General features: G+C 38.0%; 2 protein-coding genes across 2 annotated transcripts; one reads left to right on the plus strand and one right to left on the minus strand.

The window, feature by feature from the left end:
* Positions 1-1,399: 1,399 nt before the first annotated feature.
* Positions 1,400-2,875, plus strand: LOC144005354 (zinc-binding protein A33-like). The gene has a single exon (XM_077503479.1). The coding sequence runs from the start codon at positions 1,400-1,402 to the stop codon at positions 2,873-2,875; it is 1,476 nt and encodes a 491-aa protein (XP_077359605.1).
* Positions 2,876-7,348: 4,473 nt separating this feature from the next.
* On the minus strand, positions 7,349-22,248 carry nploc4 (NPL4 homolog, ubiquitin recognition factor). The gene is made up of 17 exons (XM_077503219.1): positions 22,098-22,248; positions 20,078-20,158; positions 18,285-18,394; positions 17,959-18,204; positions 17,507-17,555; positions 16,787-16,881; positions 15,288-15,411; positions 13,530-13,709; positions 13,366-13,452; positions 13,211-13,282; positions 10,935-11,061; positions 10,701-10,861; positions 10,560-10,631; positions 9,483-9,575; positions 9,284-9,400; positions 9,112-9,214; positions 7,349-7,607 (listed from the first exon to the last, which is right to left on the minus strand). Exons 1-17 carry the CDS (start codon positions 22,110-22,112, stop codon positions 7,432-7,434), a joined length of 1,908 nt encoding a protein of 635 aa, XP_077359345.1. The 5' UTR covers positions 22,113-22,248; the 3' UTR covers positions 7,349-7,431.
* Between the last annotated feature and the right edge of the window lie 377 nt (positions 22,249-22,625).

The raw sequence follows: 22,625 nt of genomic DNA on the forward strand, positions 1-22,625 counted from the left end.
ACTATACATGGTCGTAAAAAAAAACAAAAAAACGCCTTACTATACATGGTGGTTTAAAAAAAACACACAAAAAAAACAAACAAAAGAAAAACACTTTACTTTCCATGGTCGTTTAAAAAAAACGCACAAAAAAAAAAAACGCCTTACTATACAGTACATGGTCGTTTAAAAAAAAAAAAACGCCTTACTATACATGGTCGTTTTAAGAAGAAGAAAAAAAACTCCTTAGTTTTTTAATTAAAAAAAAAAACCCAACTTACTATACATGGTCATTCATCTCATTCATTGCCATCTATACATCTATATATATATATATATGTATATCTATCTATCTATATATATATATATCTATATATATATCTATCTATATATATATATATCTATATATATATCTATCTATATATATATATATATATATATATATATATACACATATAGGCCTACCGCTGCGGCGTCCGGCAAAAATAGAAAATAGGTCTATCCGACTGCGGAAGGCCTGCGGCGTGCCGCAAGCCTTCCGCAGTCGACACGCAACGCACCCGCAAGCGGTGTGAACTGCACCATTCGAATGAATGGAATCTAATTGCTTGCGTCGCCGGACCGCACCGCAACCGCACCGCAACCGCATCCGGTGAAAACCCGGGGTCAACCAGACGCAAGACAGTGAGGAGTGAAAGACGAGCATGATGGCAAGTGCGAATGCGAGCAAAACGATGACGCAACTGCTTTGCACCCACAAAAAGTACGTGGATATGCTCAGAATGAGGTAGATTTTCTCTTTTTCATATACAGCTGGTCATAACATTAACCTCTGATTGTAAATTCGAGGCAGAGGTGATGAATGTGTCATATTATCTTTAGTGAAACAATCACTTTTTTTTCACAGAAGTATTATTTTGAACAAAAAGTGAACGATTTAACACGATTATTCCAATTAACACTTTAACTCGGGCTTGATTCTGCTGAGGAATCCGACTATGTCTAGTCGGAACTTCTTGGCCTCACACACCAGCTCGGGCTCCTTTCCCTCCAGAAAGGTGACATTCCATGTCCCAAGAGCCAGCTTCTGTAGCTGGGGATTGGTCCGCCAAGGTCCCCCTCCTTGGCTACGCCTAGCCCACTCTTCACCCGACCCCCTTGGCCCCTCCCACCGGTGGTGAGCCCATGGGAAGGGGGACCCGCGTTGCCTCTTCGAGCTTAAGTTGAAGCTTAAAAATCCAAAATGAAAAGCTGCCAAGTGGCAACTTGAACATCCACTTAGCAGACGATGGCATCAGGAAGTCAAACACACCTGCTGAGATCCTGTTTCACAACACAAGAACAAAAGTGGCAAGCCAACGCAAACAGACTCAGACTTGCTTGAAAGCTTGGCGACGGAATCAGTGTCTTGACGAAGACCATGGCCGGGACAGTTGAGGACAATCTCCGCTGTCCGGCCTGCTTGGACATCTTTCAAGATCCTGTCATCCTGCTGTGTAGTCACAGCTTCTGTTATGTGTTCGTGCGGCAGTGGTGGGAGCAGAAAGGAGATCAATCGTGTCCAGTGTGTCGGAAAAGGTGCCAATCGACGGATCCATTTTCAAACTTGGCACTGAGGAAAGTGTGTAAGGCCTTTACACAAGACTCAGTGGAGTTGAACGACATCTGCAGCTCGCACGAGGAGGAACTGAATCTCTTCTGCGAGGACCACCAGGAGGTGGTGTGCATCATCTGCAGAGATGAAGAAATCCACGCTGGCCACAAGTTCCGTGCCCTTGATGAAGCTGCGCGAGAGTCCAGAGTGAGTTTCCTGAATAGAGTTTCGTTTCTACACAATATCGTAGGAAGTCGGAAAAATAATCGAGACGAGCGGATTCAACATTCCGAGGTGATAAAGCTTCAGAGGGAGCAGATTGAAAGCAAGATTAAGAAGACTTTTGAGGAATTTCATCGCTTCCTGCAGGTTGAGGAGTCGGCCAGGTTGGCTGCTGTGAGGAAGGATGAGGAGGCGGACAATCAAAGAATCAAGAAGGATACTGAAATTCTCGACAGAGACATAGCCACTCTATCAGACGTGATCAAAAGCGCGGAAGAACTGCTGACAATCTCTGGCCACGTTTCCTTCATGAAGAATTTCAAGACTGCAATGAGCAGAATTCAAGAGGTGAACTGGCACAGTTTATGCATATTCAATTCTCCGCTGAGCCAAATCGATCATGTGGGCAACCTCAAGTTCCACGTGTGGGAGCGAATGAAGGAGACAGTCTCCTACAGTCCCGTCCTTCTCAACCCCAACACGGCCTGTTCCGAAATGAGCCTGTCTGAAGACCTGACTAGCGTGACTCTTCTTGGAAAGTGTCCAACAAGTTTCGATTTGGAAGAATGGCCAATGCCCAAATATGTGCACGGTTACGTGTGGGGCTTTCCTTCCGATGTGGGATGGCGCACGTGGGATGTCGAGGTGGGAGACAACAATGCCTGGCACGTGGGGGTAGAATATCAGGATGATGACGATCAAGACCATGAGCTACGGATATCATTCTATGATGGCAAATACATATGTAGTTCATATTTGAAAAAAATTCATGACCCGCCCATGAAGCTGCAGAGGATCAGAGTTCATGTGGACCCTGCCAAAAGATTACTTTCATTCTCTGATTCTTTGACAAAGGTTGAATTATACAGCACATATTCCAAAGGACACAATTACTGGAAGGATTATGATGAAAGCGGACTACTCTTGCCCATCTTTTACACCGGCCATCCAAAAATGCCTCTGCAAATAATCCCACTTAGGCCACGGGTGGAACTCGTTTCTTTTGATGGCAAAGTCGTATCTTCAAAACCCACCAAGAAGAAGAAGAAGAAAAAGAAGAAGACACGGGCAGACATTTAGTGACAAGTTGCTGAAGCCCAACAAAGCTAAATGATCGTTCAAAAATGTAGCATATGTTAAACTTGTGAATTTATTTCTGATAACGCAATCAATCGATACTGCGGTGGATTAAAAAAAACTACACCCCCCCGTTTATCAAATGATTTTTTTTTTTTGGTTATGTGTCTCCATAATTGTTTGTATTTATTGATTTAATGGTGGGCAAATGTCATTTGGAATTGAATTCTTGCTCCACTTTTGCCATGATCAGGCCACCTGTGGAGTGGGCGTGTTCAATAAAAAGGCCCTCCCTCCTACACGCAACTCAAGTTGCGTGCCACGAGCAGCAGCAAAGCGCCTCTCGTCCATTTTTCCTTCCAGAATATCATGCTCGGGTTGGTAACGAGTAGCCGCTCGGCTCTGCCAATTTCAAACTTTTCATCACCATTATTCAACCTCTAACCTGCACAAAATTCAATTCAACGTTTGAAAAAGGGAGAGCCAAAACGAAGAAGTGAGAAAATGTGGCTGCGCAAGTGCACACACCCTCATAAATGGGCACGTGGCTATATTTGTAATCAGGTAGTCATGTTCACATTGGGGGAAAGGGGGGCGGGGCACATATATAAAATTCTCCCGAGAACTCAAACAAATGCCCTTCAGATATTAAAACATAATTGCACATGCAAATAATTGACTGTGTTTTTTATCCATCCAAATATTGGTAGAGCCAGAGGCGAGGTCGGGGTGGCACTGCCCCCCAGACCCCCCCCCCCCCAAATGTGATTGAACCCCCAGGTGCCAAATGATTGACATATCACGGCACTGCGAAAGTGGTGCCGCACGTCTTGCAATGCAGTCGGACAGCATTTGTTTCAATCAGAGGACTACTAATTGTTATGCCCCTCCTGTGCAGTAGCTGGCGCCATTTACCACAAAACGTTGTAATCCACCTCAATAGGAGACTGGAGAAGTACAATCACCCAAGTCCAATCCAAGATGACGTTTTTGCCGGCAATGGCATGTTGGTTTACCCGTGAGACGAGAGTGACCGTTAAAAATAACTTATGTTCTGACAGATTGTTTTGGATAGACATTAATAAGTTAACGCTGTTTTGCACAAGCTAAAAATTAAATGGACAAGCCAAATGACAAACAGAGACGTGAACAGGAAACAGAAGTATGGTCCGGCCTTCCAAATTAAAAGAAAGGATTTACCTTGCCGGGCTGATCCCCGGCTACAGAAGCTGGCTCTTGGGACATGGAATGAACATTACTGCGATATTTAACACATATCTAAAGATATGACATTTTATTTATCTAATGAAAGAATAACATTTTTTTCATGCAGCAACATAAGCAAACTCAATATCGTCTTGATCATGTAAAAAGGACACAAAAGCATCATCATTAAGATCTGAATTCATTACCCCGTCAAGAGGAAGACCAAAAGCAATTTCCAAATTTGAATTCTTGGTTTTTATTCCTTGAATTTCCTTCAAATGAAAATCACGTCAAGAGGAAGCTTGCTCAACAAAAATGCGATCGCTAACGTGACTCAAGAATTCACACGCCTCAAAAAAAATAAAAAAATAAAATAAAAAAAAATAAAAAAACTTCAGAATCACCTCAACTAAAAAAAATATATTTTCTCACATCATCAACGGAATTCTGGTCAAAGTCCTCAAGGAGCAGAAATAGCCAAAACGCCCGTCAAAACTTTTGCACTCCGGAAAGTTCTGCCCAAGCGCGTCCCGTTAATTTCCTTCCTGGTTTTCGGAAACGTTGCAAATCCTCCTCGCAAAAGCACGTCACTTCCTCAGGGGGGCGCCAGAGATTCACAGACGGCACTTAGCACGTCTCCATCCTGACACGTTTTGTCGCGCATCTCATACGTGCAATTTCACAAACACAAGTCAAGGTCAATTTAGAAAACGAGCCGCACAAAAAGTGCAACTTCGTAAGTAGAACGTGAACGTGGCGTCTTTTGCGCGTGTATTCTAGTAAGTCGCATCTTTGGACGTACCTTGAAAGCTCAACTGAACTACTTAACTAACTTAGCTATAATTTTCCAGCCTAAAAATCTTGCGCAATTTATGTGGGGGCGGCGTTTCATGGAACTCGGAAAGCAAGTGAACGCAACATACAAACTTAATATTTTGTCCATAAATAATGTGGTAACTATCATTTTTCATATACAATTAGTACCTTTAAAAAGTAATTGTTCTACTTAATGTCGACTGATGACATCACCTGTGCTAAAGACCAATCATGGCTCAGTTTACTGAACAAACCCAGAAAATAGGTGAGCCATGATTGGCCGGTAGCACAGGTGATGTCGTCATCAGTCGACAGCAAGTCGACCACATTAATTATCGACAAAATATTCACTTTTTACTGCTGAAAATGGCTCAATGGGTTCAAGTATCCCTTTACTGTGTCACAAATCTCACAGGCTGAATTTATTGAAGTGGAAGTCAACCTTAAACGATTTCTTGACGATAAAACGTTACATGTGATCTCACTAGTCCAAACATGACATTCTGATTCATATTTCATTTATGGAATATGAGTTAAGCAGCAAAATCCATCTCAGGGCGGCCATTTTGCCACTGTGATGTCATTTTCACTCGACAGCAAGTGGCAAAATGGCCGCCTTCTTTCTGATATTAATAAAAACTGCTGGATTTTTGCTTCTTAACTCATATTGCACTCATGCAATATTCAAGAAAATATTGTATTTAGACTAGTTGGGCTGCACCGAAAATCAAATGAGTGCTGCCTTGAGATACAAGCGCCTCCATGTTATGGTTGTTTTTTTGTGTTTCTGTGAACTGCTTTTTGACAGCTCAGGCTGTTTGAAAGCGCTATAGAAATAAACTTGAGTTAACACGTTTTGAGATATGTGCACTTCAGATCCCCACCACTAGATGGCAAGCAGCATTTGACAACATCAGGCGAGATTGTTCCCCTGCAGTGGAAGGAGAGTGCCACTTGATGGCGCCATTTAGCCGTAAAAACAAAACAAAAAACAAAACAAAACATCACGGGAGGAGGACAAAACATAAGGTACAGCTGTGCTTTCTTCCCGCCCATTTTCCTGCGTTATTACTGTGAAACTACAACACTGTTGAGTGAGATATTGATTAGGGCCCGACCGATTAATTTGCTGATATTTTATAACCGGCACATTTTAGCCTTTTTTTTTTTTTTTGTAAAAAACGAAAAAAACAAAAACAAAAACATCTTTACACATAAGACCAAGATACTGACATTCAAATAAACATTTCCCCCCTTAAAAAATTGGCAAAAAAACAAACAAACAAACAAAAAACAATCTGCCAATATTTTGCCAATTTTTCTGTTGTGAAGTTGAACAAAGTACCTTTACTGTAAATAAATCAAATATTCTGCCTGGAATTCACATTTTTTATTCTTCTGTTAAGGGGATCAGTATATGATTCATATTAAAATATATAATAATAATGACATGATAATAATAATAATAATATTACATATAATAATAATAATATATAAAATATAATATATATTAAATCAACCGATAAGTCATCAGAATTGCTGCCATTTTGCCATCAAGAAAAATATAAATATATAATGATACGTAGATAAAAATATAATAATAATAATAATAATAATAATAATAATAATTAGATAAATATATAACAAAAATAATAATGCGTGGATAAATATATAATAATAATAATAATAATTAGATAAATCTATAATAATAATAATAATAATAATAATTTTTTAATATAATAATATATAAAATATAAATATATATTAAATCAACCGATAAGTCATCAGAATTGTTGCCAATTTATTTTGCATCAAGAAAAATATAAATATATAATAATAATAATTAAATAAATATGTAATAATACTAATAATAATAATACGTAGATAAATATATAATAATAATAATAATAATACAAATAATTTATAAAATATATAAATATATATTAAATCAACCGATAAGTCATCAGAATTGCTGCCAATTTATTTTGCCATCAAGAGAAATATAAATGTATAATAATAATAATAATAATAATAATAATAATGCGTAGAAAAATATATAATAATAATAATAATAATAATAACAAAAAATACAAATATATATTAAATCAACCGATTAGTTATCAGAATTGCTGCCAATTTATTTTGCCATCAAAAAAAAAATCCATATCAGTGGGGATCTAATATTTCTTATGAAAACATTAAAAAAAATAGAAAAAAAAACATTTGAACTTTTTTTTGTTACTTTCAGATGCGTTTGCATTCCTTTCAGTGGAGAAAAACCGATTTGAGATGAGGGAAGGAATCAAAACTTGTACCTCAAAGCAGCACCTTTTTTGCTTCTCGCCGTCTTTGCGATTGCGTCGCGCGAACGTCCAGGCGAGGGCGTGGCGAGCGAGCGACCATCAAGTGACGAGCGTCCAATCAGATGAGCTGCAAACGAGCCAAAGCGCTCAATACTGACAGCAGAAGGCCTTTTATTACAACTCAAAAGGGGGTGACAAGGGAAGGGGGCGGGGCTTTTGCCATTTGGTTGTTGGCTAAGTGCGGGGCAGCCTGCACATTTCGCAGTGCTCGGTCCCGGGCTGGTTCATGAAGGTGCAGTGCGCGCACGACCACATGGACGAGGAGGACGGCGGCGCCGACGACGATGGGCCGCCCAGGCTGGCGAACGCCACCGACGACGACGACGACGATGGCTGGCCGCCCACCGTGCCTAACGAGGGGGAGGAGACAAACTAAAATTAAACGCTTGGTCACGTGACACCCAAACGGATGATTTATTATTATTATTTTTTTAAATCAAGATTGTTATTTTTCTTTTATGAAATTGCTGTTTTTTTATATATAAAAAATAACTGCAGGGAAATTCATCATCAACTCATCAATTATTAAATGAATTGGCAATTATTATGATTAGGGCTGCTCGATTATGGAGAAAATGTTAATCACGATTAATTTGGTAGGAATTGAATTCAAGATTAGGACAATCTTTTTTTTGGATACAAAACAAGAAAATGCTTAAATGTAAAAATTTGACAAATAAAATTCTTTGAAACAATACAATTATGCAAGTTTCTTTCGGATGAAACTATTAAATTAGTTGCTTAAAACTTTAAAAAAAAGTGCAAATATATAAATTTAAACAACTCACAAATTAGTATTAATAATCATTTTTTACGATTTTACAATTGTGGTGTACAGTCTTCCCTCGCTATAACGCGGTTCACTTTTCGCGGTCTCGCTGTATCGCGGATTTTTTTTTAAGTGCAATTTTGCATATTTTTTTTACAGTAATATACCCATTTTATAAAATTTATGAAGGTTTGAACATTGTCAATGTTTGAACAAGACAGAAATGTGAGAGCATGTAAATGCCTCAATGAGAAAAGTGTATAAATTGTGCGGTCGGGGATTTTAGAGCCTTAAAACATTTATAAGAGTTGTAAAACATAAAGCTAACTACTTCGCGGATTTCATTTATTGCGGGTATTTTTTGGAACCTAACCCCAGCGGAAAACGAGGGAACACTGTATAATAATTGAAATTGATCGTTTTACAATCACAGTTTCAAACGTAAAAACAAAAAGTGTTTAAAATTCTTTGAAACACTGCAAGTTCATTTTGGATGAAACCAAATTATTAAATTAGTTGTTTAAAAAGTGTAAATATCTAAATAACTCAAAAATTAGTATTAAACTTTTTATTTTATAATTATTCTGAGTCTGTAATTGTGGAGTGTAATTGACATATCAATTTTAACAACTCAACTCAAAAATTAGTATTAATAATGCTTTTCTTACGATTTTGTAATTGAGGAGTGTACTAATTGAAACTGTAATTGATTATTTTACACGATTAAATTAGTTATTAAAAGTACTAATATTTTTATTTTACAATTATACTGATTTTGTAATTGCGAGTGTAATAATTGAAATTGATCATTTAAATTCAGTTTCAAATTATACAAATGTTGCGATTTCAACCATTAATCGTCGCACAGATAGATTTTTTTTTAAATTGTGCTGAAGCAAAGTAAAATGTTTGCAAACATCTGTTACGACGATTTTCCTGATGCATGTCACGACAACAACAACCAAGGAACACAACAATCGATCTTGCTGTCATTTGGAAAGCAAAACATGTTTTCGTTTTATCCAATTGATCGATTTATTGAACAACTAATCAATAGCCTAAAACCCCCGTGAGGAGGAACTGACCGCACAGCTGCTCAATGGTGGCCCACTGCTCCGACTTCTTCCACGTGTCGGCGAGGTCCTCGTCGCACGTCTTGACGGCGTCCAGCAGCAAACCGATGCTGTCCTGCAAAAAGCGGGGGAAAAACATCAGACGCCGATCGGTCGAGAAACGCGTCATCGTCATCAAACTCACCCTCAGAGGCATGACCTCGTTGGTGACCAAGAAGAGGAGCAGATGGAAGTCGGACACGACGTCCAGGAAGGAGGCGGCGGCGCACTGCGACAAATATGTGGACAGGCTGTGGAAGTCCTGAGGAGGAAAAAAAGAAGACGCAGGAAACAATCGGCGCTAGTTCGATTTCTCGGGGTCGACCAGCCAGCAAGCGTCTTACTTGCGTCTCTCCAAGGATCTCTCTGTTCTCGATGGGGAAGCGCTGAGCGGAGCTGAAGGTGAACTGCGGGTCCTTGGGGAAGGTTGTGGTGATCTGGCGAGCAAACGACATCGTGCGTGGCACACAAATCGGCGACAAATCGAATCGGGGATTTCGCTTTCCACAAATGTCTCTTCAGTTGCGCAATTTCTCTTGTTTAGCACGCTGATGTCCATCATTTTTAGTGCTAGCAAACAATTTAAGAATTGATTAATCTATCGATTATTCAATCAATTAATCGGATTCATTTTGCATTCAAGTGTATTAAAAACTTTTTTTCCCCCCGATTACTGTTTATTAGCCTGTGATTGGTGTTTATTTCGTACTTTTATTAGGGCTGGGTATCAATTCAGATTTCCAAAAGATTCGATACGATTCGATTCACATTGATTTTCAATTTCACGCAGCACCAATTTGACTTTGATCTGGTAAACATTCCCAGAAGTAGCACTGCTACAAAAATAGTCGAAACTTCTTTCTCTTACTTGGTGCATTAGTCAAAATATGACATTCATAATTGAATCAGTTACATTAATCATGTATGTTTCATTGAACATGACCTGATCAAAACCATAAAAAAAAAAATCATTGAAATCGATTACAACCACAGCGCTATGTCAATAAAGTGGCAAAAACACCACATTCATAAAGTCAACGTTTATTACGTTTGGCCTGTCAACAGTCGGGCCCTAATCGGAGCTGTCGAGTGCATTCTGGTGCGACAACAAGCCCTCTCAAAACCGAAGAACATCCCAGATATGCACCGGTGTACTTTTGATTGACAATCGTTTTCTTATTCCTTGTTTTGGGCCCAATCAGTGGTTGTCATGTGAGCGGCAAAATGACGATCTCGTATATCGATTTGTGACGCTCAACCTTAAAACGTGATCAGCAAAAATCTAGATCGGCAGGACAGACTTTTTATAAGATTGGAGATCGGTGATCGGCTGGATAATTGTGATCGGTGCACCTCGATCACAAACGTTTATACAACGTGAACAAATTTTGTGTTCGATTGTGAATCGAGAAAGAACTCACGTCAATGATGAGATACTCGACGGGAAGAGGCCGTGCCAGGAAGGTGACGTCGTTGCCAAACTTGTCTTTGTCCTGTTGACAGAAGGGCCGATTGGCAAAAACAGCAAATCGGCGAACGAACGGCGGCGCACGAGCGCTAACCTTGAAGAAGACGTCTGGGACGTACTGCTCGGGACTGGACTCCTTGGCGTAGCCCAGCTCGGGGGCGTCTTTGCAGGGCAGCAGGCACTCGTCCCTCACCAGCGCCATGCACTGATTGGACACCTGGTAGCCCTCAAAGTGCACCTGGTTGTCCGGACCGCCTGACAAGCAAATCGGCGACAAAAACGGTTAAAATGTCGCTCGGGTCGACGACAGCGGCGGCGGCGGGCTGACCTGTGGCAACCACCGTCACAAACTTGGATCCAAAATGTCCGTCGCGAGACAGCTTGCACGGGTTGGAATGTTGATTCTGGAAGAAACCCGCCGTGATGCACTCCTCAGCGCTCAGGAAGTGAGAGTCCTGTCGCCGATAAACTCAATCAGTCGGGAACTAGGGGTGTGTCTGTTAACTCATTTAATCCTACTAACGTGTAAAAACGTTTTAAATACTTTGTCCTTCCTGCTCAAAAATGTGTTTACACGTTTTTTTTTTGTTTTCCGTATGCAAGAGCATACGTAAAAGCAGGTGGCAGCAGAGTATAAGATGAGCCAGGGCCATGTTGCAACAAGCTCTTTTCACCACTGTTTTTCACCAGTAATGTGAATACTAGGGGTGTTAAAAAAAATCGATTCGGCGATATATCGCGATACTACATCGCGCGATTCTCGAATCGATTCAATAATCGGCAGAATCGAATTTTTTTTTTTTTTTTTTTTTTTTTTTTTTTTTTTTTTTTTAGGATTCACACCTTGAGCATGGAAGAATGTTATATGAACGGCACATTAAGCCTTAATATTTTTATTTTAATGCTGTTCAAATGTGAAACAGATTGCAAACTGTTTGTGTACAGTGGCTCACGGTTATAAGCCTCAAGTTTTAGATAAATATATTCATACAAATCTTACAGTGTACATGTACAAATTTACTGATAGTATTTTCTAAATTTGAATGGAAAAAAATCGCAACAATCGACTTATAAATTCGTATCGGGATTAATCGGTATCGAATCGTGACCATTCGTATCGGGATTAATCGGTATCGAATCGAATCGTGACCTGTGAATCGTGATACGAATCGAATCGTCAGGTACTAGGCAATTCACACCCCTAGTGAATACTGATGAAATGTACCTATATTCTAATGCTAATTGCTGCAAAACGGAAACATACAAATGTACTTTTTTTTTCCCTGATGAAAGAAGAGACGCTAATCTTTCTTTTGGTAGGTTCCATGTTTTCATAAAAATAGAACACAATATTCTGTGGGCCTTGAAAAATCAGTAAAAATCCAGTAAAACAAGGTGAAGGGGGTTGCTTATGGAGTTAGAATCATGCCAAAGCCCCGTAAACACAAAAAAAACACGATCTACGCAAATCGAAGCATATCTTCAATAACAAAAAATATATATATCTTCCTTAGCTGTAGTTGTAGAATTGCTTTTTATGTACGCACTTGCACTTGATATTTTTTTTTTGTTTGTAATTGAAGATAGGCTTCTTTGTGTGTGTAGGTCACATTTGGTGTACGTAGATCACACTTTTTTTGTGTGTTTACGGGGTTTTGGCATGATTCTAACTCCATAGTTGCTTCACTGAAAATGGCTATATGAAAAAAATAAATAAAATAAAAAATAAATAAATAAATAAATAGTCATGTTGATTTCCATTTGTGCAGTTCGATCACCCTCTGGTGGCTACTTTTTTTAGTGCAGTTTAATTTTCACAAGGCATATTTTGACGCTTCTATGTTTCAAATCCACACTAATGGTCAGATGAATAAGTAATATGCTTGTGAATCGAGTCAATATGCGGAGGAACTCAATATGTGCGTGCATTTGCAAATAAGTGCATCAAAAGAGATGGTAGGTTGTTGATATGCATTGCTATAATGTACAAAATCACAATATTATTCTTATTATTTTTTTTTAGTATGAAATAGGGGTGTGAATTGCCTAGCACCTGGCGATTCAATCCGTATCACGATTCAAACTACAGTTGTACATGTACACTAAGTTTTGTATGAAAATGTATTTAACATACATTTTATAATACTTGACATATACACTTTTTTTTTTTTACATATTCATATACAATTTACAGTTTACATGTACAATTTAACATATGACTGGTCAAATTCAGGTTAAAGCATCAAATTCCATTTGAAACTTATTGCATGTCTTTGCGATATGCATAGTCATCTGCATGGCTCAATATCGCAATATCAATATTTTGTCGATATATTGCCCAGCCATAGTGTGAACTCTCACCCTAAATAAGATCTTTCGTTGAATACTTTCATAAAAAAAAAAATGGATGTTTAAAAATCAATTTGGCAGCATATTGAATCGATATGAGAAGTGTGCTCTGTAATATCACGATATATTGCCAAATAAAAATTTTTTAACACCCCTAGTCTGAATTAATTTTTTTGATAATATCGTGATTTTTATTGTATTTTATTTTTTTTTTTAAATATCGTCAGCCTCCCCTGCACTTTTGAAATTGTGCACCTGGTTTCTGGTGAAGCGGACCGTCCCAATGCGGGTGTCCTCTGAGAGCAGGTCTGAGAAAATCCAGCCCACCTGCCGAGAAGCAGTTGAGGGTGACGTGATGTGAAGAAAAGCAGACGGCAAAATGAGGCGAGCCGTCGAGACAACCGACCGACCTTCCGGAGGCCGAGTTTGGCGGCGATCTCGTCCACGGCGGCCGCTTTCGGGTCCTCCAGCAGTTCTAGACTGTTCGCAGTGGCGGTCTGAAACCAAAACAAAAAAGAATAAAATAACACGAGCGTTGACTTGAGCCAGATGGACGGCGGGCGGAGCCGGTCACCTGCGGCGGCTCGTAGATGGCGGCCACCTCGGCTCGGATGCCCAGCGGGATGTCTTTGTGCTCCGTGTACCTGCCGTACAGGTAACCCATCCGCTGGCTGCCCGTCTTGCGCCAGAAGTCCAGGAAGCGGTCGGCGATGGTGTGGTTCTCAAACATGATGTTGTCCACGTGACGATATTTCTGGCCAGCAAACACGCAATCCGATTTTTTCAACACTTTTGCTTGTATGCTCACATTTCGACAAATTACAAAAACAGTTACAAATCTTGCATAATCCCCCAGAAGCTGGAAAAAAAAAAAAAAAAAAAAACAGAGTGGAAGATTGATAGGTTATGATTTACCAAGATGCAAAATGAGGAGGGGAGAAAAAAAAAAAAAAACAAAAAAAAAAAAAAGAGACCCTGACTGGACATAGTGACCACTGATTTGAATATATGACTGGATAGCCGATAGCCCATACATGCTAGTACAAGCCGCTGAAGTCACAGGGCAGCCATCTTGTTTCTCCCACCTCACCAGCAGACTACTGTATCAGCTGTAAGCTATACGTACACGAGACATATAGAGCTCGGAGGAGGCCACTATTTTTTAACAAGTAAAATAATAATCCGTATAAGCCCCCCTTTTTCCTTTATCACTCAGTTCCTTCGACCCCAATATTAGATTTGGCAGATAGATCTTTTGTTGAATTAGTTATAATTCTTTAATTAATATAAAAAATATACAAGTTTCCTCCTGTAAAAACATCTTTAAGCATATCATTTCTACATGTATTTAAGGCCAGTTGTAAAATATCTGAATTCCTCTTGTTTATGTTTAATACATTTAAAACAGCACAAATGATGCTGTTTCTACTAAGTAGTGTCCCAAATGTTCTCCAATTTGGATACTATAAATGTATATGATCATATGGCGAGAAATGTTTCTTGGGAGGAGTAATATGGTGGCCTCGCCGCCTCAAAAGTCTTGGCCAAGGTTATTCTAACAAGCAAAAAACTAAAACTAAAATTCAAAAAACTATATCGTTAACAAAATAAAATAAAAACAAAAATGCTTTTAAAAAAAAACGAAAACTAACTGAAACTACATTTTATGTTTATAATGTTAGCAAAAATGTCCTTCGTTTTCATCTTTGGTAATTAATTTAATAATTAATTTTCCTTTGGGGATAATTTTAAATGTGATTTGAAGTAATTTATTTTGATATGAACCGCCGGAATAAGGACGTTTCAAAGTGTGTGACACAGAAGTGACGTCATCTAGCAACACCCAACAGAAGAGCACCAAAAGATGACCTTGCTCATGCTGTTTTTTGAATATTGCGCACAATACACTTTTTTTTTTTTTTAACTAAAACTGAAACTAACTAAAACCAAACTAAAACTAAGCATTTATTGAATAACTAAAACTAATGAAAAATTAACAAAACCACCCTGAAAACGAATTAAAATTAATTACATTTAAAAAAAAAACAACAACAACAACAACAACAACAACCCTGGTCTTGACCTATCAGCTATTCAAGTCATATATTCAGATCAGTGGTAGCAACCTATAAGCACAAAAAAAATCCTACAACCGGCAGCCGGTATTTTTTCACCGGGATGAGGAAAAGTGCATGCGTCATGTGACTTTGCAGGCAAGCCTGACACTTTGAATGACAAGCGAGAAGATTTGCTTTTTTTGCGGAGACGGCGCCAATGACGGACGGAAAGGTGTTTTTTTGTTTTTGTTTTTCCGTTTTTTCGGTGGTCATACCTGTCTGTTGAGCGTGATGGCGCTGGGCTGGCACTTGGTGCAGATGCCCTCGGGCCAGGGCGGGTGACCCTCACAGCCCGACTTGATCTTGCAGCTGATGTTCTCCAGGGCCGCAAACTTGCCCCTAGGATGGCAAAAGCAACATAAGGTGATGGACACAACATCAAAATATTTGAAAATATACAACAGTTTATTCGGAGGATTTCCAATCCTTGCAAAAGTGGAATGTTGACACTCAGCCATTCTGAGATCCGCTTGACTTCTCCTGATACTAAATTGTTTTTTTTTTCTGTGCAAAATCAAACTTTTAAATAAATGGATTACCATTGCCAATAAATGATAAACATAAATAAATTAAAGGGATACCTGACTCACTGACATCACCTGTGCTAACAACCAACCATGGCTCGCGTGTTTTCTGGGTTTGGTCAGTAAACTAGGACTGTAACGATATCCTAACATGATGATGCCATAAATATCACAACATGAACCTCACGATACGATTATTATCACAATATTGTGGGCAGGCTAGAGATATTTAAAAAATAAATAAATAAATAAATAAATAAAACTCACAATACTGTGTAAGAACTCATGATTTTGCAAAACAAAACAAAACAAAACAAAAAAAACACCCCAACAATTTAATTATATTTGTTGGTATGACTGATTTTATATGAGGGATAAACACCAAAACATTCCAAATAAAAATTAAACTGCACTAATAAATTAACCACAGGGTTGTGTGCTACAACTACACAAATGGAATACTACCTTACTTTTTTAACAGATGAGCTGCTTTTCATATCGTGATATGACGACGATGATATTGTGGCAATTTTAATATCGCAATACTACTAATTATGAATGGAAAAATGAGATTTCCACATTAATTAGACAAAATATTCACTTTTTTACTGCTAAAAATGGTTCAATGAGTTAAGTATCCCTTTAAAAAAAAAAAAAAAAAAAAGAAAAAAAAAATCACCTAATTGAATACATTTGCTATAATCTTGTTTAATGTCAGTGAATTTATTAAAAAAAAAAAAAAAAAAAAATCCCGGCATCTTCACAAAACCGTTAGCTGGTGGTCGCTTGATTGACTAGGCATAGGTGTCAAACTGAATCCCTCGAGGGCCACAGCCATACAGGTTTTCGAGGCCTCCATTTTCAACACAGCTGATTCATATTTAAGCTCATCAGCAAGCTCTGCAGGAGCCTGATAATTATCCTGATCATTGAATCAGGTGCGTTGGAGTAGAGAAGCCTAGAAAACATGCAGTGCTCCGGCCCTCGAGGACCGGATCTCGACACATGTGGACTAGAGCTTACGTAAACGCTTGATTGCACATCATCAATTTCGTATCATTGTGGCAGCAAAAAATAAATAAATTGTGATCATGGTAAAAATTCCATAATCGTATGGAATGAGCGACAGATGAATGGCAACGTGATTAAGAAAGTGGCACAAACGGCCGATGACGGACGCGCTCTCTTACTTGTCGGCTCCTCCGGTCAGCTTCCGCAGGTACGCGTGGAATGACATGTGCTTGACGGGCGGGTCCAGGTGGTTCAGGTAGTCCTCGTCAAAAGGCTAACAGGTGTGAGATAAACGTGGTGAAACAAGTGAGGAGGAGGAGGGGAAAAAAAAAGAGATGAAGAAGAGAAAGGGGAGCAAGAAAATAAGAAGGGAAAATGAAAATATGGATAATGGAGACAGAAGATGAGAAAATGAAGAAAAAGAGGTAAAAAAAAAAGAAAGAAAAGAAGAAATTTGAAAAAAGCAGAGAATAAGAAAAAGCAACAAAACAAAAAAGAAAAAAGAAAAAAAGGCAAATGAAAAAAGAAAAGAAAAAACTGAAAAATGAAAAAAAAATGAAAAAGCAAAGAAAAAAGAAAAAGAAACCCAAACTGAAAAAAGCAGTGAAAAAAGAAAAGCATAAAAAAGAAAGCAAAAGAAAAAAGGCATATGAAAAAAACAGAAAAATGAAAAAAAATGAAAATAAAAATAAAAAAATAAAAAGAAAAAGCAACAAAAGAATGAAAAAAGAAAAAAGAAATTTGAAAAATAAAGAGAAAAAAGCAAAGAAAAAAGAAAAAAAAGAGAAAAGAAAAATGAAAAAAAAGAAATGAAAAAAGAAATGAAAAAGCAAAGAAAAAAGAATGATAAAGAGAAAGACAAGATGAGGAAGAGAAGGAGCATGAGAGTGTGGTCTGACCTCGAGCGGCACACAGTGAACGCACTTCCCCAAGGAGCCATGGCGACATCTGCAAGCACAGACACCTTCATTCAAACAAAAGTAGTGCTTTACTGCATTTCGTTAGCATGGCCACTTCATGGCGAGGGCTTTTTTTTTATTTTATTTTTTGCAATTTACAGCAGGGCTGTAGTTCCACATTGTGCCACAGCAGGCAGCACCGAGCTCTTCCAGAAAGAGACACAGCGTCATTAAAAAGTAAGAAGAGGCAGAGATGGTCCCCAACTAAACTGCAGTAACATTTGTTGTTCCCGCGTCGCTTGTGAGCATCTCTGCTGGTATGTCAAACATTTCGAAATGCTGCAATGTTGACGCTAATTTCGGCTAGCTCGATTACGGCTTTTCAACATTGCATGCTAGCATTAAGCTAGTGCGTTTTCGCGCACATCTCGACGCCGCGAGCGCCTCCTCACAGCTGCGCGTCTCGGCTCCTGTAGATCTTGCCGTCCTGCTTGGTGAGAAACTGGTCGATGTCGTCCTCCGGCGGGATCGGTAGCGCCAGCTGGGGGCGGGGCAACAGCGAGGAGGAGGAGGATGAGGAGGAAGCGGACGGCGACGAGGACGAGTGCGGGGCGGCCGTGTCCATCACCTCCGCTGAAGAGGAGGAGGAGGAGGAGGCCGGCGAGCTCGACGGGAACAGGAAGAGCATGTCGCCGTGCCTGCGGTTGGCAACAAAAAAACGCATCTTAGTGACACCACTTCCTGTCCGACAGACTTTCACGTCAGCAGAGACGCTCACTTGATCTTCAGCAGGCCGAGGCTTTTGTTCTGTGAGAGGACCTCGCCCGTTTTGTTGCGGTTCAGGTAAAGCGAGAAGCGGTTGGAGTTGAAGCCAAATTCTTTGGCCACCTGCAAAAAAACGACAAACGACCACAAAGATACCAGCCAACAAGACAAAAAACATAAACAGAGTGGAATTGTATTTAAAAAACACACACACACACACACACACACACACACACACAAACACACACACACACACACACACACACAATGAGCCCTTCAAACTAGGACTTACTCGATTGTGCAAAAAAATAAAATCATGATTATTTTGCAATATTTTATTTTATTCGAATGATTATTTTTTGTTGGTATAAAACAAAACAATTTTTAAGCATTTTAAAATATTCTACCAATCAAAAATAAAATAGAAACTTTTGGACCAAATAGAATTCATAAGAATATTTACTTATTTATGTTGGCAAAAACTTGAAGTTGGAGTGCAGCTCTTGCAACTGTGCAGTAGGACGATCATTTATGTTTTTGGTACAAAACAAGAACTTTTTTTAAGCATTTAAAAATATTAAGGCAATTAAAAAAAAAAAGAAAAAAAAAGTAGAAACACTATAATTATGTAAGTTCCTTTTGGACCAAACAGAATTCATAAGAATATGTATTTATTTATGTTGGCAAAAACTTGAAGTTGGAGTGCAGCTCGTGCAACTGTGCAGTAGGACGATCATTTATGTTTTTGGTACAAAACAAGAACATTTTGTAAGCATTTAAAAATATTAAGCCAATTTTTACAAAAATAGAAACACTATACTTATGTAAGTTCCTTTCGGACCAAACAGAATTCATTAGAATATTTATTTATTTAATTATTTAAGTTGTCATTTATTTATTTACTTGAAGTTGGAGTGCAGCTTGTGCATTTGTGTTTTTGGTACAAAACAAGAAAAAAATTAAGCATTTAAAAATATTCAACCAATTTAAAAAAAAACTAAAAACACTAATATTTATTTATTTATTTATTTATTTAGGCATAAACTTGGAGGTTGGAGTGCAACTTGTGCATTTATGTTTTTGGTACAAAACAAGAAAATGTTTAAACGTGAAAAACAAATTAAAAATATATATATATATATATATATTAAGACAAATAAAACTATTTGAACCACTATAATTACGCAAGCTCCTTTTGGATGAATCAAAATTGTATTAATTTAGTTATCTTAAAATTAAAAAAAAAAGGTGCAACTGTTTAAATTTTGTTTAAATAATTTAAACAACTGAAAAATTACTATAAATATATATATATATTTTTTTTTTTACGACAATACTGATTTTGTAATAGTGGAGTGTAATAACTGAACTTGTAATTGAATTTCGATTAATTGCACACCACTACTTCAAACACCTCAAAATGATCTCAATTTCATAAATTCATTTATAGGAAAGAAAAAGGATGGCTCAATAATATATTTTTCATTTTTTTTGCAACCAAATCCAAGTGGCCAAAGCACAGAGCAGAAGGAGCAGCACAATGTGCATTGAGAGCTCCAACACAATGTTTGACTAAAAAAAACGGTTGAAAATATTTTTGTGATTATTTAAATATGCCATTAGAAGTTGTAGAACGTGTGATATATGAAATATTCAGATCTTTATGAATGACAAATAGTGAAAACACTGATGTCCAAATGATATTTTTACAAAATAGCGGCTCGTTGAAAATATTGTAAAATACGATGTGAATCGTTTGTCGTTCGAAAAGTCAAATATTGTGACTTTCTCCCGTACGAGTGGTACCTTCTTCAAGAAGGCAGCAGCCGTCTCCCGCTTGCTCGAAGGGATTTTCTTCATCCCCTCTGGCGACTGAACCCGGATGATCTAAAAACAAACAAACAACAACAACAACTAAAAAAATCTTTTACGCTAAATCGGAAAAATTGGATGGCTGGGTGGATTTCCCGAAATGTCCGCTTGACAGATGACCATCACAAACATCAAAAAGACAAATCAAATGTTCTGCCAAATGATGGATTGGAAAAGCCTGCCTGCTTGTGAGATTACGGCTTACATTTTCTGCACTATCAATTTGAATTCATGTCTTATTTTTGAATGAAGGCATGATTTTTTTTTAATTAGCAATCAAAATAATCAACAAAATAATTGTTACTTGTATTCTTAGTAAATGTTGTGCCTGTAATTGTGGGAAGTCTGAAAGTATTACCACGTTATTCAGCTTTTAATTCTCCACATTTTTTTGGAGCGTAATAACTCCTACATAATGCTTCCGATCTACACCATTCAAATTTCAACTTGTTTAAAAATTTTACGCCGGGAATATATCGTCTAATTTGACAGTACTTACAGTATTCGCACATTTTAATGATAAATATAAACTTTTCCCCATTCATTTTCAATGGGACAGACGTTGAACTTATTCCAAGTACCACTTTCCACACCCACTTCCATACATGCGACTTATCATTACCAGCTCTCTGATCCTGCTCAGTGGAGCACTTGGTAAAATGCATTGTCCAGTAACCAGGAAGTCGTGGGTTCGAATCCCACCTCCGACTGTACATTGCAAATGTATCCTTTGAAAATTATGCTAAGTGTTTATGTGTATACCAACTATCTTAGTTCCAATTTTCCATCTAAATGAATGGCGGGTACTGCATGCCTAGGTGGCGCTATTGCGTGGATTTTATTTTTTATTTTTGGCATTTTATCATTGGATATCATTAGTTCCATTTTTCCATCTAAATGAATGGGTGTTTTAGATAACACTTTTATATATAAATAGGCCATTAGCTATGATTTTCAACAAGCCAAGTTGGCTCACATGTTAAAGGGACACTTTACTTATTGAGCCATTTTTGGCAGTCAAACATTAATACTTTGCCTATAATAAATTTGAGATTTTCATTATTTTTCGTGTACAATTAGTACCTTTACAAACACATTTTACAACTTTCTGTCGACTAAAAATGACATCACAAGGTCTCAGGTAACCAATCACAGCTCAGCTTGTGTCACATGACCAAACCTAGAAAACAGGTGAGCTGTGATTGGTTACCTGAGCCCTTGTGATGTCATTTTCAGTCAACAATAAGTTGCAAAATGAATTTTGAAAGGTAATGATTGTACGTGAAAAATAATTAAAGTATCAAATTAATTACAGACAAAATATGAACTTTTTATTGCTATAGTGGGCTAAATAAGGGAAGTATCTCTTTAAATACTTGCCTGGCGTTACGAGACATGCAAGTCCATTGGTTCAAATCTCGCTTGGGAAATATTTTATTAGCATTCAGCTTTCAGCATTCCCACGTAATTTCACTTTGTCTATTTAAGATACACTTTGCAAGTCTAAAGTCAGTCATAATAACAAGTACCCCAACAGTACAGTATCGCAACGATGACAGTGCCACAATAAAATAAAACGAGTGTGGTGACTACTTTGACAAGGAGTTCATTGATGTTAATGACACCAAATGCAACCAAAAAACAACTTAGCTGTCGACGTACAACCACATTAAATATTTTTTTAAACACTCTCCAGACTCCAAGTGACATTTTTGTTGATGTTAGCCCAAAGCCAACATCGACTTTAGCCGGTTTGCCGTCCGGGCCCCATCCATTTTGAACGGGCCGGAACGTTAGCCGGCTAGCTACCTAATTGTGCTGCCTCATCACTACCACTAACACTTGTCGCTAACTGCTAACGCTAACCCGGCTAGCTCGCCTTCGCCGAGGCCAGCAAAAGCCACAAACGACACTTTTATTTTCGTGACTTGCTTGCTTGTTTGTTTCTACTTACGATGGTTTCCGCCATGCTGTTGTCGTCTCGTCAGTTGCTACAAGTTGAATGATAGGACGAGCTTTAACAGACGTTTGTGTTTGTCAACGAAACTCCATCACACAGTCGGTCCCCCAGACAACAGTTTCCCCCGAAAACATGTTCTTTCATGAGTTCCGATTGTCTTTAAAAAATAAAATAAAAAAAATACAAATATCACATTAGCAGTCACTTTTCATACGTTCTAGCTTTATGTACACTACATATCAAAATGTCAAAATGCACGAGGTGAGGTCAGCTTGTCACATCATAAATATAAATGAAGTCATTGTATGTATTCATTATAACTATTTCCGAAAAAACTGTATGTATAAAATTGTTTTCTACAAATATGTCCATTATTTGTAATAACTTTAACAAATTACAATGAGATGATGAAAATCAGTTGTTTTAAATTAATTGAATTGTAATGATTTCATTCTAAAATAATTATTAAATGTTTTAATTGCAATCAAAACGATTGGACTTATCATGAATTCATCAGTTGTT

Source organism: Festucalex cinctus, chromosome 17 (genome assembly GCF_051991245.1).
Source record: "Festucalex cinctus isolate MCC-2025b chromosome 17, RoL_Fcin_1.0, whole genome shotgun sequence".
Lineage (NCBI taxonomy): Eukaryota > Metazoa > Chordata > Actinopteri > Syngnathiformes > Syngnathidae > Festucalex > Festucalex cinctus.

Excerpts from the sequence above, each read along its gene's own strand:
- nploc4 (XM_077503219.1), bottom strand. Across the intron at positions 18,395-20,077 it reads CTGCTGCCTTCTTGAAGAAG|GTGGCCAAAGAATTTGGCTT; the intron begins GTACCACTCGTA and ends GTTTTTTTGCAG. Across the intron at positions 9,215-9,283 it reads ACGAGGTCATGCCTCTGAGG|GACAGCATCGGTTTGCTGCT; the intron begins GTGAGTTTGATG and ends CGCTTTTTGCAG.
- LOC144005354 (XM_077503479.1), top strand. The coding sequence starts at position 1,400 with ATGGCCGGGACAGTTGAGGACAATCTCCGCTGTCCGGCCTGCTTGGAC.